Source organism: Ascidiella aspersa, chromosome 7 (genome assembly GCF_963924565.1).
Source record: "Ascidiella aspersa chromosome 7, kaAscAspe10.2, whole genome shotgun sequence".
Taxonomy (NCBI): domain Eukaryota; kingdom Metazoa; phylum Chordata; class Ascidiacea; order Phlebobranchia; family Ascidiidae; genus Ascidiella; species Ascidiella aspersa.
Genome location: NC_139453.1, coordinates 12,173,860 through 12,191,001, shown reverse-complemented (window position 1 = coordinate 12,191,001; position 17,142 = coordinate 12,173,860). Strand labels below are relative to the sequence as shown.

The window sequence follows — 17,142 nt, the reverse complement described above, 5'->3', positions numbered from 1 at the left end:
ATGAATACCCAAACTGCCTTAACAGATTTAGTTTGCTTCAAATTTCATGGAATAGATGGAACTTTAAATCAGACTAACATAATTTAATACCTTTCTCGGTGCTTCCGTACTGTATAGTAACCAACCCAAGTGTAGAGCAGTGCTCTTCAACCGGATATATGCTAGGGCAGTGTTTTACAACCCATGGGTCCCAAATTGGTCGCGGTTTGATTTGGTTGCCCACTGCAGTAGTTCGTTTTGCACATAAATAACTGAGAATGCATATAACATTTATTTAAAAACCATTGTTTGCCAGTGACTATACATCTTAACCTAAGGGAAGTATGCAGCTCGAAATTCATTGCGTATATCTCCGGAAGTAAACAAGATATCGATCAGAAATTTTTACACATTACTCAAAGCAACCTAAGTTAGCAAGCAATTAGACTTTTAAAAAAAAAAACATTAAAATATTAATATTCAGCCATATTCGGCCATAAAATTAAAATGTGCCCTAAGTGACTTACATAGGGCGATAGCTACGAGTCTACTCTTCAAAATGAGATATGACTCGACCGCCAATTATTCAGGGATAAGTTATAAATATTCCTTCAAAAATTCATAAACGTCGATAATTTCAAATCGGGCAAAAAAGCAAAAGTCCCATAACTCGAGAAATAATAGACATAACTTAAAGCAACCTAACTTAGCCAGCAATCAGACTTTAACAAAAAAATATTAATTTTATATTTACATCTTACACTGATTAACGTCATTCCTTGTTTGTTGACAGATTCGTCTCAACGTAATCGTTCAGCCATGACGTTTATCCATGATTTAACCATAGAATACTAATTACATAGAAGGCTCACTGCCTCATTTGCATGTCGTTCCGCATGAATGACACTTACTTTGGTCGTGAATGTAAACAAGCTTTGGCATCAAAATTTGTTGTATTGTGTATTGGGTTTTCATCACTGACGTTCAGAAATAATTATTATCTACTAATTATGATCAAATTAGGCTTTTACCATCGTAAAGGCCTCTCCATACAACTAACGATCGTATCAAATGCATACGCTATCGTCGCGGTCACCTACACCTGTTCGGTAACGAATCTGGGAACACAGAATAAGACCAAAAAGCAACAATACCTAAAGCAGAAAAATCTATAGAACCATAGTATTAAGACCAACGACATAATACAGCCAAATACGCAGTAATATCCAGTACAGTATAAGATCAAAATCGTCTGAATAAGACCTAAATCTGCTGGAATTAGGCCAAATTCATCGAAATAAGGCTTAAATTCTTTGGAAGAAGACCTAAATGGCCAAAATAAAGCCCGAACCTGTGGGTAGAGGGTATGAGACGATTGGGGGCCATCGGTCTGACATCGGCTGTTTTGGTGTTTTTTTTTGTAATTAGTATTCTATGATTTTACAATGACCACCTTTCAATTTGACTTCATTAAATTAAATCGAAATTAAACAAACTCTATGGCTATGAAGAAACCATAATCAAGCTTTGAAAGGTCATTCAGCTGTATCTTTTGATTTAAATTTGAAAAAAATCTTATAAAAAACATCGTTCGCTGAATAACATGTTTTGTGCAACACAGACACTGGTAAGGATTTCACTGGTTTAACGGTTATGGCGCTTTTGAAAGAACTGAATAAAAAATGGTTTTGCAGATCGTCGTTCAACCTAATAGTGGATCAATCAAAATCCGACTTTAAAAAAGTTCGTATTATTAACATAATGACCCTAACGGGTTGCAAACCACTACTAGAAGGGCGAGCGAAACAAAAAGGCCATTCTTATTTAGTTTGACCTTTTTCAGTTCGACATGAATTCTGAATACTATTGTATAGGTATAGCTAAGGCCTTTGGTTCCTAACCCTTGGGGCTGCAGTCGCAAGGGGTTGTCTTGGGGGTCGCCGGGTATTATTTGCTAGTAAGCTAAAAAGGACCATAGCCTACAAGTCTTTCACCAAAAGTTACCCGCCAATCTAATACAATCGTGTTGATGGCGTCACTCTACCCTCTGTTTCAATCAAATGGCCGAAGTTCAGTCAAATATAATAGGAGAACAGTGGTGTTTGTGAACGATATGGTAACCAAGCGCTATTCGAGTGCATATTGACGGATTGAGTGTCGACATTAAAAATACACCAACTGCTTAAGTAGGCAGTTTGTTAATATTTTGGAGAAAGTTTAGGCCGAACCCCAGGAGTTCGTTCGAATCCTGGTGGAGTACCACTGCATTAGGTACACAAATATTAGCTTGTTGTGATTGGCCAGCTTTGCCAACTTGGCGAAGAAATACCCTAAACTCTTCTTCTCTAACTATTCTACTGCAACATCTCTTCCCTAACTCTTCATGAAACTCTTCTACCTAATCTTCATCTTCTTCCTCCAGCTCATCTTCCAACTCTTGCTCCAGCTTATCCTCCAACTCTTACTACAAATCTTCCTCCGACTACACTCTTTCTCCGATTCTTTCTCCAACTGTTCCTTTTTTTTTGTTCTAACTCTAACCCGGCTGATCTTGCCATGTAGGCTATATACACATCAGTAAAAATGTACATATTTTTCCATGTGCTCAAATCTACATTTTTGAAGACACTTTGAAATGTGCATACTTTCTGCTATAAGTGCGCACATATTTTAAACCATTGAGGATGTGCGCCCATTTTTTGCCCACTTTCGCGCGCATATTTTGCGCTCATTGGGCGAAAAAGCGCCTCCTCCCCTATTATTGGGTCGCAGGTACCGGCACCTATTTTGGTGGCCAGTAAAGCAACGTTGGTTGGTTATGAGTTCTCATTAATTGTCTTAGTGCCTCAATGTATCAACCTCACTATTACTTCAAGGTAGAAACTAATTCAATTATAATTGTTCATATTCTGCTTCATACTTCTGATATGCTTCCACACTGATTAGTTGGCTTAAAAGCCTTAGCTCAGAAACACAACCACTCGTCTCTTGGTTCCTGGTTAACAGACGTACTGGGCGAGTTGGCAGCAGCAACCGTTCTGTTTATTGGCTAGACAAGACTGGTGTATATTCACATAACGCTTCTGCTTATACAAGTGAGAATTTGCATGAACAACAAAGAGCGATACGGAAAAGTGGAAATGATTCAGAACCCGGAGCCTTTCTGGCAGCCGGAAATTTACCAATTAAAGAATGGTGATTTTAACAATCCTGTCAGGCGCCAGCTGCGAAACCGCTTAGTGTGCAATCGTTAACTTCAGGCGAAAAAATAAACCAAGACCGTGAAACATGTGCGATTAATTGTGGTAGAATCATACATAATTGGACTATTAGCAGCGCAGTTTTCAAGTTCCATGAACGGAACTAGCGCTAAATTACAAGCACGCCTTTTACCACCTGCAATACTAAACGAAGATCGGTTTTCCCGGGTGTTATCATGCCACGTTTAGCGCAACAATGCGCCGAGCTGTCCAAGTCATCTAAATTACAAGCTGTGGCTGAGGGGAAATAAGTTGTGTCCATTGCACACTTAGCACGTTGTCTCAAAATATGCTTAAAGAGTATAATTTTGCGTTAACCATCATATTACATAAAAGTAGAGACTTTGAAACGGGCACGACAGTCACCATTATACCTCCTTTTAAGAATCTGCTTTAGTTAAACATATGTCGATGTTACATCAACATCGGATATTAGCGCAGAGACCGAACAGCGAGGAACATCAACATACTGCGCCTAACTTGAAGTTTTTTAGCAAGAAAAAAGAAAGAAGGTTTGACTTAGCGTTGTCAGTTGTCGAATACACACTTGCTAATTAGTCAACCCAAACAAATAACGAAAGAGAAAAACTTCCAGGGTTTACGGTCGACCGAACAAAAGACGAAAAAAGGCTTTTTGCGCTTGATTTTGGTTTTGCATTAGACGCGTGACCCAATTACTTACAAAGCACGCCGCTTCTAGCAGTTTGTTAAGCCATGACAAAAGCGAACAAAAACGATAATATCACTTACAAAAAGAGGTGGTAATAACTCCCGTCCCCCTGGATACGCCACTGGGGGCGATGGATAATGTATACTTTTTTACCCTTCATAAGTGATACATATTACACTTACAAATAATACTAATAATCGCATTTTGAAATTCCAGGGGGGGGGGGCAAGTGCAGAAATGTTACGTTTGAGTTTTAGGATGTTTTACATTTCATTGGTATTTGCAGGTAAAAGTTACAAAAACAAAACAAAGCAAAAGTTACAAAAACAGACAGAAAAAACAACAAATCAAATTTATTTTTCAGATTTAGCCCATGAAAACTTTTGCCAATAAGGAATGATCATTTTTAACTATCGTGAAATTGTTTGCACGAAATATCATTGAAATTATATGCAATCGTCAAGATGGTCGAAATCGATCCAACTAATAGGCTGTCGCTTTTTTTTTGCACCATTGTGGTTGCATCAAATAAAAAATGCGTTCAACATTTGCATTATGGGCCATAATGCTAAAGTAAAATTGCGCGATCTTTAACAGTTCACTAAACATTTCTTCGGTTCTGGAATGCTGGAAATTTTGCTGGACATACAGTGACACTGATAGTAGGCTAGGCCTACAAAACTTACACATTTGCTTTATTAATGCGCCTTGTTATGTGTGAGGTTCTGTTGCAATTTTCTGGCGCAATGTTTGCAATAATGTTTGCAATAATAAGCAAGAAGGTAGGGCTGGTAAAGCAATTTTACATTTTTGAGCGTCCTTGAAGGACAATTCAATTTTCTTGAGAAAAGAGGACATATGGTAGGCCTACATTAATGGATCGATGGCCGATATGTATTATTTAATTTATCTTTGGAGAGTTATTACCATTAATAAAAAAACATTCTGAATTAAGTATAAGCCTAATAGCCTATAGCCTTTTGTGCTAAAAATATCCTTTTCTGAATTTTGGCAAATAGAAGTATAGGCCAATGGTTTTCATCCTTTCTTGGATTGTGGCCTTCCGTTCGTAAACAAAACTTTATAGCCCCTGATCATGTTTCCAGAAAATTGCCAAGAAACCTCACACACTAAAGTCATAAAGAAAACCACGAATTGGAGTTTAAGTAACGGCCGATTGTTAATTAACATTTTTTGTAGGCTACTGAAGGTCTACGGCCTTTCAGGGAGACGGGGATGCGAACATTTTTTGCACAATGTGCGCACATTTTGTATTTGAACTGCCTTCAAATGACAATCTTAGATTTTAAACGATGAATGTTAGTTTCTTAATCAAGTTTTGTGCAGTAGCGGCCATTAGAAGGCTGCAGCCAGTTATCGCGTTCTCGCGTTATTCGCGTCTTTACCTTTTTTCGCCTCGTTTTACCACCTTGGTTTTTCGTCGTTTTTCTTCCCTGTATAATGTATATATACCTTTCTGCAAGGCTACAAGTTAATTTGCCCTGAAGAAGATTGCCTGAATAGGTAATCGAAACGTCGGCACAGAATAATTATTTGTCAGAAGAACCTTCTTTAAAATTGATATAATGCCTGGTAGTAACAGTATATTCGAAGAATGTTCGACTTTAATTTAAACGAAGAATGTATTAGAATTTTGCAAATCTTTAGATCTTATTCCGTCGTGGATATTACTGTAAAGACGAAACTGCGAAACAGACTGGACGTGAGGTTTTTATGAAGTAAAAAGTTCCCAAGCAGGTGTTTTTTGGCAAAAGAAGCTCAAAGGTTTCATTGTGAAAAAGTTGTAATAAATTTATTTTACTAAACATTTGTTTTTTTTGAAGGATGGTCCGTGACGAAATCTTGGTGTTTAACCGGTCCGTAGTGCAAAAAAGGGTTGCCGGATGTATATTTCGGGTTTTTCTAATTTGTTTCTTTAAAATACCGTACCCGAATAGTGGAGAAACTTCAGCATAGCTTATGACCATTGCAAAATATTGGGCTTTACAGTGAACTTACATTTGATGAATTGGCGTAAAAATGCCGTCTATTAAGTTTCTCGAAATTGACATAATTTAAATGTTTGCATTGATGATGTTTTCGAGATGCTCATATGGTCCGTTGTACGAAGTTAATATTTGAAAACGTCTGCAGTGCATAGATATTTAAAGCTGATGACATAAACGTTTTCATTTGATTGATTATAATTTGGTTTTAAGTATAGGGGAATTAATTGAACTTTGAAGTCTTTACATGATATTACATCCATGGTTACTGGTTTTTGCTTCCTAAAATTCAGATTTAATATTGTTGTATTCTAGCCTAAAACCGTTTTGGTTTTATGATATAGGAGCGCCCCTTATGCTATAATGTTATAATATTTGTTTTAATTCAATAAAAAACAAAAACAAATTAACTAAATTAAATTTGGTTTTTGGAGCAGAATTTTGGCACAAGATGAAGGTCATCGTTGCTGGATATGTCAAAACTGGAACCAAGACTATAAACGAAGCTTTGCAATTATTGGGATACAGTGTCTATGATTATATGGAAAATTTCTGGTATTTCGGCGACGACTGGATTAAAATGATTCGAGAAGGAGCGACAGTTGAAGACTTAAGAAGGATGTACAAAGATGTTGACGCAGTCTGCGACATTCCACCCTGTTTTTATTGGGAACAGTTGCTGGAAGCTTTTCCCGATGCCAAGGTCTGTTTCTGAGTTTGCATGTTTACACTTTCCGCAGATAAATTTAGCCTACCTACACTAGGCCTATCATATGTCCTCTTCTGGGAGGATTTGTTCTCTTTTCTCAACAAAAGTGAATGGTCCTCCGAAGACGCTCAAAAATGCCGAATTGTGCTCTTTTTTTAGTTGGTTGCTTATACTTTCAACAAGACTTTAAAGACGTATTCATTTCCAAAAATTACTGTAGTCATGAAACATGCTGAATTGCTGGTTTAAAAAAGGTCTTCCAACAAGTTGCCCTACCAGCCCTACCTTCTTGATTGCTATTGCAAACATTGCACCAGAAAAAATTGCAACAGAACCTCACATGTAAAAAAGCTCATTAATAGGGCAAAGGTGTGAGTTTTGTATGCCCATGCAGCGTACTATCAATGTTGCTGTATATCCAGCAATATTTCCAGTATTTAATAACCGAAGAAATATTTAGTGAACTGTTAAAGATCGCGCAGTTTTACTTTAGTATTATGGCCCATAATGCCGTTTAAAATGTTTAACGCATTTTTTCTTTAATACAGCCACAATGGTGCAAAGAAAGAGATAGCCTATTATTGGGATCAGTTTCGAGCATCATTGACGGTTGTTTTCAATGATATTTCGTGTAAACAATCTCACGATCTTGTTATAAATGATCATTCCTTATTGGCAAAAGTTAAGGGAACCGCAAAGTGTTTATGGGCTGAATCAAAAAAATAAATTGATTTGTTGTTTTTGTGTCTGTTTTTGTAACTTTTGCCTACAACTACCAAGTAAATGTAAAACTCATCAAACTCAAACGTAAGAATTCTACTTTCGTTTTACTTTTCTGGCAAAAAATTTCTTCTTTTTGGGTGCTGAAAATATGGTAGCCCTAACCTACACACAATGCTTCCCGTCGAATATCTTTTCTCTCACAAAATTGAAACCGCTCGCCAATCATCTTAAGAGATCACTAAAATTATATACAGACGCCAGTCTCTCTTTTTATGGACAGTTCTCCAACTATTTATAAAAATCTAAGAGGCCGCCAATGTTTAAAGTTCGCCAAATATGTTTGAAATATTAATAAACTAATTGCCTAGTCGTCGCCCTATGTTTTGAAATGTCCCTCAATGTAAAACAGTTTTGTTCATAGAAATCGCGTTTACTAGTCTGTTGTTAGTCAGAGTTGATAAACAAATTAAAGTTTTTGCAAACCACATGTAATAACTAATAAAACTATCAACACGACTGAAACGTAGGATGCACATTACACAATGTTTATCCTGTGATCAAGCCCTTCTGGATACACAATGCGTAGTTTTGTGTTTCGTTAGATAGAGCAGTGCTTCTTAAACTTTTTTAATTTTGTTCACCCCTAGAATCGATATCCAGATTTTATTCACTCTTGTCTAATAATGTGATAAAACTATCTCGTCCTTATATAACAGCACAAAATTTAGGTTGTTTCGATTTTTGTTAAGATCAACTCAAGCTAAGTTTTACCATTGAAAATCTAAAATTTCTTGAGTCCAGAAATATAAAGCTACAAAAGCACGAAACACAGTCACCAAATTTTTGTACTTAAACACTCAGTGCAAACCAACTTCACTATAACAATAAGCAAAGAAAACATTAAAAAACACCAGTTCAGTATTCGATTTACTGCAGAGCTATCATACATTTCTGACGGTTCACCCTTTTCACCCCTTTTGATTGGTTCACCCCTGCAAACATTTTGTTCACCCTGGGATGAACCATTCACCTGATTAAGAAACACTGAGATAGAGAACTGACTTCGAATGCCTAAAATATCAAATGCCAGTTAACGCAGTGTATACAATAAGTATAGATTGTATTACAGTTGTTTTAATATATCAGATGTGTAGGTTATCTTGACGACAAGAGATGTCGAAAGCTGGCTATGTAGTTTGAAAAAACAAATCTCCATGTTTAATTCCGACCTTGGTTATAAGGCAATTTATTCTTTGAGCTATTCGGGATGGCAAATAACTGCATTTCGCAAAGCTGCAAGTAAGTGAAGGCGATGTTTATTGCTCTTTAGATATGTTTTTATTTGGGCGTATGTATTTCAGTGCAAATATTGGGACACAAGGGTATATGGCCTTGGTCGAATGTAACAACTTACAACGACGAAACAATGAAGATAATGTTTAAAAAGCACAATCGTGATGTGATTCAGGTAAACTTGACAATCGTATGTAGTGGTTTTAAATTTTGGTAAAGCAAACCCGAATAATATAAAACAACTCAAGGCGTACAAATCCAATTAGGCCCGTTCCATGCGGACTTTATTGACGTATTTTTAGTGCTCCGATGTGCAGTACAGAATTAACTGTTTTAACTGTTATTTATAAGGATGTCCTGCTGCAGAAGTGCAGGTTTAGAAGTAGGGAACATCGCCCTAATATTATTAATTTGATTAAATTTTTTGTAGAACTGCCCGAAAGAAAAACTCCTTGTGTACGAAGTAAAACAAGGCTGGAAACCTCTTTGCGATTTTCTGGGAGTCAAAGTTCCCCAAGTTAAATTTCCGCACAAGAACCAAGGGGGCTCGCTTATAAACGAGCAGCGCAAAGAGAACCCAATTATGCGACGCTTGGAGAGGGAAATGTACACCACTTCAGCAATTCTGCTTGTCCTGACTGGAATGGCCTGCTACAAATTGTTCCTATGGCATTCTACCTAGTCCTAACGTGTATTCGATTTTATTGTTCGCACATTACGATTGGTAATGAGGAACCAATGTGTTCATTTCGTATCGCTCATTCTCACTGCCTAACCTATTTTTGCTCATTAATTGCAGAAACATGTGGCAATACGTTATAATTGTTTTCTTAATTAACTTCCAAATGTCACGAAATCATAATCCAATCCTAATCCAAATTATTCACATACGTTGCGCACAACGCTTATTTATCAATGAATTCACATTGCATTAGAACTGAATCTGGATCATAATAACTAAGTATTAAAATATCGTTCTTCTTATCATATCATATCTTGGACCATTTGCAGTGCTGTGGGTACCCAGTCGCTTTGCACATTGATTAATATATTGGCATTTATCAGCCTGACTTTGACAAACATGTTTTGAGGGCCATTGACTTCGTAGCTGCAAGGCTGCATTGACACTACGTATAAAATAAAACTATATATTGTGGTAATGTTGTTTAAAATGTTAACCTTAAATACAATGCCCATATTGCAACAGTATAGATTTGGCAATTGCCCTAAAAGTATGATTTTCACCCGCTCTATACCCCGGTTTAGAGAAAAGGTGTAAACAAATATCCTGGAAAAGCGGATTAACGTTTGTGCTATATCTATATGTTGCCAAAACTTGTAAATTTAGTAAATCCGTTCATGCCACGATTAGCGAGAAACTTTGGTCAAGAAACATTTATTTGGAAAGTTGTGACTCGATAGATTGGAAAGTGTGCCGCGTAACATTTTGCTATTTTCATTGTTACCGAATGCCACCTTCATTACAATGGTAAAAGGGGAAGATGAAGCAGCAATTGCATTTTTTTAAAAATAATTTTTTCGATAATAAATAAGGTTTGAACTTTGCCGCGATAAGCTAAACCTGCTCACAAAATAAAATAAATTATCCATAATGCTCATAATACTCAATATTAGAAATAATAGAAAGCAATAATAGACGTAGAAAAATGCAATGTAGAATCCAAAGGTATTCTACAAATAATTAATAGCTTTCGTATTTAGAGTAACGAATCCAGAATATCAAATCTTAACAATTATTCAAACTTGTGATTGACATTTTAAACCAGGGTGGTCCAAACCCAGGCGGCGGGCAACATCCTGTTATACCATGAAATAAACTAATATCCTATCGCTCACCAAATTCGGATCCAGGGTGTGGCAAGAACGCCTAGTTTTTGGTAAGTGTTAGACCGGTTTGCGAGAATCCGCGTCCTATATGGAACTTTCCAAAGTGATGTTTTTCGAACTTGTAAGTTATATTTGCGTTTTAAGAAAATGTAGGATAAAATATATCGCGCTGCTAGAAAGTATTGTTTTACAGGTTTTCACTGTGACTTAGGCTTAACGCCATAACCCTTTCCGAGATGCAATTTCAGCCAAATTGATCTGGTTAATAAAACCTTTTTGCGCGAAACGATAACGTCTTTGTAATTTAGTGATTGTGTTTATGCAGCATCTCTCTTAAAAATTTAGTAAGATCCGCAAAAGGTTTCCACGAACATTCTACGCTTATAAAATCTTCTAAATTAAAAAGTTTTGTCAGATACGTAAATATTTAGGGCTTCGCGTGCACCATTTTTCCCAGTTTCATAACACTCGATTTCATTTGCGCCGACGATAGCACCGAGTATTTCTTTTGATGTTACTTTGTGACGACATCTTTAAACATTGCATACCTCGACTAAACGTATATCGGTGATCCGCACCTGGTACGTATAAAAAAGCCTACTTTATGTGGCCCGCAAAAAATATGCAATAAATATTGCGGCCCGCGATGCAGTCAACCTTCGAGCACCCTGTTCTAAACAAATGCCACCTAAATAAGTTGTTTAAATTAGAGTGCATGTCGACACCAAAACGGCCGACGTCATACACAGCCCCCGATATTCCAGTTCCGTTTATTGTGACATTCTAGTGAATTACCTACGGAAAAATCTTGTAAGGTCGTCGCAAACATTTCTGATGGGTGCCGCTAGCCATAAGAGGCTGAGAAACACTGACATACACTTTCAGGCGTGATTTTGGCCATTTAGGCCCTATTCTGATGAATTTAGGTCGTATTTCGACAGATTTAGGTCTTATTCAGACGATTTCGACCCTATTCTGTACTGGACAGTAATCTAATTCTGCGTATTTGGCTTTATTATGTCGTTGGTCTTATTACTATGGGTTTATAGATTTTTCTGCTTAAGGTATTGCTTTTTAAATTGTGTGTACGCCTTAAAAGTGATAGCACAGATGTAGATATTCGTTTGCAGCATAAATGAAACGGTCATTTATCTACTCACACACTTAAGGCAAATATTGACTGGAATCAGTCATCCGTTTTCAAGCATGGGTGCACCGCCCTGGGTGCACCGTGCACACCGGATGAAGAGCACTGGCCTAGAAGCACTTTTTGTTAACGAATTTTTATGTGTTATTTGCAGTATGGCCATTGCATTGTGTGTCACCACATCTTTTAAAACACGATTAACGCAATGTTTAATTTTTGCGCTTTTGGCGAAATTTTTAGATTGATTTAACGTTGCCTTTCAACGGTACTGGAGTCAATGTCTTAATAACAGGTTTGACAAAATCAGCTCGATGAAAACCAATGAATCGAGCACGGGCAAACTTTTGTGCGCCCAATGCGTTAGGTATCCTATATTAAAGTTTACTCAATTCAAACGAAATAAAGAAAAAAATCGATAAACAATCAACTTTTGTATTGTAATGTTGTCTCACTGATATGTAATCGAAAAATATCGAATTGTTTTTAGGATGATAATTATTTATTATACAAGGGAGGCACATGGCAATTACACAAGGCAAAGGAATTATAGGGGCGCGGTTGAAAAAAGTTTAAGAACCAATTGTTTAGAGCAGGGTTTCTCAACCGTAGCCCTCGGCCCCCCTGGGGGGCCACAGAGCGGTCATTGGGGGGCCACGGGCATCTCTAGCAAGTTATGCGAAAACTAAATTGTCATGTGGTTTTTGTTATGACTGTAAACCTTTCTTGTAACGTTTTTGTAACCCATTTTTTCTGACACGTGCTTTGACTCGTCAGTAGGGATGTAGAATATTGGATCATTTTTATTTGTTTTATCGCGGAAAGTTACGCCTAATTGGTCGTTCGCGAGGGCAAGTTTGGTTAAAGGCCTACCGCTGCGGCGAAACGATTACTATTGTGCTTCATACGTAGCCATCCAGAGCGGCGTCAGCGTTTTTTGGGGGCGATCAATTATTACTCTCCGATACCCTTACCTATTCATTAAGTGTCCTACAAATGTTGTTAGACGAGCAACTAGTTTGCAATGCCACGTGCAACGGCTTCACATATTCCTTTAAGGCCGTTCAGTTGCAAAATAAACATTCCATCGTAAAACGCATAGTACGCTTCAGGGTTATTCAAATATTTAAGGTCATTTTTAGGCTAACATTCATCGGTTCATGCACAGCTTATTTGTCAAGTAGGCTTATAGTAACGCATTAATAAAACAAAAATCGGGAAATCATCTCGACGAATGTAGTGACATTCCTTGGCTCAATACAAAACAGAGCCGAATATAAAAAATACTGGACGATATCGAAGAACAAGATTTGTCATGAAAAACTAAGTTAATTTAAATCAAAATGACTAATTTATACAAAGTAAGTGCATTTATTCGTTGATTAATGGCTGTATTTGTTATTAACGCGAAGAAGTAAAATAAGTTAAACACAATGCTTGTTATTTTTGTAAACAGGGGGGGCACGAGGGTCGAGAGCCATTCAAAGGGGGCCACGAAGCATAAAAGGTTCAGAACCACTGGTTTAGAGTCATAATATTACACACATATTTAATTTGATGATTTTTAACTGGAATAATTATAAAACAACGACACTTGGGTTTCGCAAACCACGACCAAGCTAAAGTTTAAGCCTGTGTCCCCCAGGGGGCCACGGTTGAAAAAACCCAGAGGGTCACGGTTGAGAAACCCTGATCTAGTTATCCAAGTCTTCTCTCTCCCAATTTTGTAACGTTTACTAAATTGAGATTAGGTTTTTTTGATAAAACACACAAATTGATTGTCAAATCAACATATCTTGTTTTTGCAACCCTAACCAGCCCTAATAATATTCCTTTACATATATCCTTTTTTTAAAACAATAACAGTAACTTTACCACTATGGTTTTGCTATACCCGTTACAAAGGTTACTGTGAGTCTACAAATCAGTTTCTTAGAATGTCTAATCGTGATGAGTAGCGCAGCATACTTCAAGGTTAATATTTAACAAACTTACGAAGCAAAGGCTTTGCACGCTGCTGTTGTCGCCAAAAGACTTCACAGTTACCTGCCTGAGATACTTTGAAGCCTGGACCATTTTAGTTACAAGTTGAGATTGAGTGTGGACAATCAACATATTGCAATATTTTTAATGTATAATTCGGTTTTACATTGTTCTTTTTTTAAATGTAATTTTTTTTAAATAATGAATCAAACTTTTATATGTGAGTTTTATCTTAATTTATTCTGTATAGACGCCAAAACATAAATTAAAACATAAACGAGCGACTGCGATTTCTACGCAAGATGAAAGTCATCGTTGCTGGAATCTCCAAATCTGGAACCAAAACCATGAACGAAGCTTTGCAATTACTGGGATACAGCGTCTATGACTATATGGAAAACTTCTGGTACCACGGCGACGACTGGATCAAAATAATTCAAAAAGGAGCGACTGTTGAAGACTTTCGGAGGATGTACAAAGATGTTGACGCTGTCTGTGACACTCCTTCTTGTTTTTATTGGGAAGAGTTGCTAGAAGCTTTTCCTGATGCCAAGGTACATATTATAGTTGTTATTGACTTTGTTGTATTTAATTACAATTGAGTAACAGCGGTGAAAACAAAATGTAGGGTAACACGACGACCTAAAAATGGTATCTGCCTAATACAGCCTTTCAATTATAGATTTAGTTTAACTCCCTAATTTGCAAAATACAATATACATATTATGTATATATAGCTTACAAAAGTTCCATTTACCGCCGCATAATTTTGCATTTTTTGTTGCAGGTTACTAAAACAATGCTTTTTTACGTTTTTTACCAACTCATTCACGTCGCGGCGTACTTACAACCAAGCAAATGCAATTTAACTAAAACAAATGATCTATATTTAATGATACGTTCGGCCAGTTATACATACTATTTGCCCATAACGAAACTGATATAGGTCAGCACTGCCAAAACTGTGTGTAATGCGTCAGTGTATTGTGCACTAATATTAGAAAAATAAATCTGAAATCTCTATACTCCATCCAACTACAAAATGAATTAGTCGAATGTTCTTTTGTTAAAACATGGTTGCAACGGCACGTATGTCGCATTTAGCATAACATTGTTGATTTTTAGGTTATCCTGACAACCAGAGATGCCGAAAGCTGGCTCATCAGTATGAAAAATCAAATTAAGATGTTTAACTCGGACTTGGCCTTCAAATCAATTTATTCTTTAAGTTATTCGGGATGGAGACTGACTGCTTACCGAACGGCTGCGTGTAAGTACAAGACAATACGCTAATTGCGTCTTTAATCACATTTCATTTAAGACATATGCTATTTAGTGGGATTTTGGGGAAGCAGAGGTTTTCGGCCGTGGTCGGATCTAACAATTTACAACGATGAAGCAATGAAGAAAATGTTTCTGAAACACAATCGTAACGTAATCCAGGTAGAGCTTTAAATAAATTCCAGTTATCAACGAGCAGACAACATCTTTGCATTATACAGTCATGTATGATGCTCTTCAGGCATATGTTAGCTAAATCACACCAAAAAATGCCATAAAGGTTTGAATTTACAAATTGTGTACACAACGTGACGTCGTAAAACAAGTATAGACTAACCTTAAAAACGCTGTAATGAGTCGATCTCTGTTTAAATAAAATCGAGTCTGAATCCATTCATAGAGACAGCAGCAAATCGTTTGCCCGAGACGGGAAAAATCAGTTTAATTCTTAGGCAAAAATTGAATTTAAAATAAGAGGTGACGCATGGTCCCATAAAATTGTGCAACATTACTCGATAAAATAGTATTTTTTACACGTTGTTTGCAAAATGTTAAGATATTCACGGCAAACCACTGAAACAGAAAGAAAATGGTACAAAATACGCACATTTCACTTAAAATGATGTCATTTATGATTATGTTTTTTTTTTTGCAAAACTTAATATTGCATTTATTTTCTTCAATTTTCAAAAAAGTATTACTAAGGATATACAGTAGCCACAATAGAATAACGTTAGTTATTCTCGATTGCCCCCCTGGATTCGCTCTAGCAAAACACATATTTTTTTAATTTAATAGCAATTTTGTAAATTGGAAGGTTAACTGCAGTTCAGGATTTTTATATAATAATTTGATTTTGCGTAGAACTGTCCGAAAGAAAAACTCCTGGTCTACGAGGTGAAGCAAGGATGGGGGCCCCTTTGCGAGTTCCTAGGAGTCGAAATTCCTCAAGTGGATTTTCCTCACAAGAACAAGGGTGGTTCGGTTATCGACGAAATGCGCAAAGAGAACATTATCATGCGACGCATGGAGCGTGAAATGTACGCCACATCTGCGTTGGTGCTTGTCCTCACTGGATTTGCCTGCTACAAGTTATCTGGCTTATGTAGGCGCTCGGTGGCATGGGGGGAAATAATTTCGGGGGTGTGGCAAAAATACTTTTCATTCTTGTAACGTAAGTTTTTCAGGGTCGCATAATATTTTGAAACAAAATTGTCCGTAGGCTTGAGAGCTAAACGTTTAAATGTACTCTCACAAGAAAACAAACAACATTCCCTCTGAATGTTTCTTAAAGTGAAAAAATATTTCAAATCAGCTGTACCAAAATCATATATGGTTACAAAGCTAAGTAATGTAGTAGGATCTTTATTTAGCCAGCAACCTGAAGTTTACCACGTGGGAGTAAAACGCAGATCTTACAACACTATAACATGAAAACAGTATACTAAATGTTTCACCATTAAGCAAAATTCGTCGCAATTATTCACTTTATTTCGCATAGATATAAATAATTAAGATTTCCGGCAACTTAAGGCTTACGAGACCCGGAGCTGCACAGCATACAATTTTAGCGCAAAAGTTTTATACTAAAAAAATATAGACCATTCTTAGTATTGTGTGGTATACGGTATTTTTTTTTAATTTTGTCATATATAGGCCTATGTCTATTTTGCTTCTTTTATTTTGTGCTAACATTGTATGCCTTGTGGCTTAAGGTCACTGGAAAGCTGGAATGCAATCAGGCACCTGTGTAGCCTATTTTTACATATGCCGTTGACTTGTGTTTGACTAGTGTTGGTCATTCTCCGAAACGAATCTCTGATAGTTGTAGTCGGCATTAAACATAAATAACTGATAACTAATAGCAGGCTGGTTATGTGTAAATTGTACACCGCTGTTAACGAGACTAATCCATCCACTGGTGTAAAGTTGAGGGTAGCCAACAGCTGTCCGAAAAAAGAGGCGTCATCAAGACGCTTATAAAACAGGCAAAACAATTTTTTAGCGTTATAGCAGCTAGAGGACTGTGGCGTTGAGAAAGATATGGTGTCCCTGTAATCATAAAGGAAAATTTTTACACTGTAGTTTTGTATGAGTTAAATTTTTAATGGAATCAGTAATGACATTTTTCAGTTCGGGCTACTATTTATGTGGCTAATATGACGTAGAAAAAAATTAGCTACCGGTATACATTATTTGAGTGTAATAGAAAGCCGTGTGGAAAAGTTAATGGTTTGTATGGATAA

The 17,142-nt window shown here is 36.8% G+C and overlaps 2 protein-coding genes across 2 annotated transcripts; both read left to right on the top strand.

Annotated features, from left to right (window-relative positions):
- Positions 1 to 6,366: 6,366 nt before the first annotated feature.
- On the top strand, positions 6,367 to 9,322 carry LOC146137839 (uncharacterized). The gene is made up of 3 exons (XM_083394452.1): positions 6,367 to 6,618; positions 8,678 to 8,815; positions 9,071 to 9,322. The coding sequence occupies exons 1-3, from the start codon at positions 6,367 to 6,369 to the stop codon at positions 9,320 to 9,322; spliced, it is 642 nt and encodes a 213-aa protein (XP_083250578.1).
- A 4,595-nt stretch (positions 9,323 to 13,917) lies between these two features.
- On the top strand, positions 13,918 to 16,069 carry LOC146137838 (uncharacterized). The gene is made up of 4 exons (XM_083394451.1): positions 13,918 to 14,169; positions 14,741 to 14,885; positions 14,952 to 15,058; positions 15,761 to 16,069. Exons 1-4 carry the CDS (start codon positions 13,918 to 13,920, stop codon positions 16,067 to 16,069), a joined length of 813 nt encoding a protein of 270 aa, XP_083250577.1.
- The last annotated feature ends 1,073 nt before the right edge of the window (positions 16,070 to 17,142 follow it).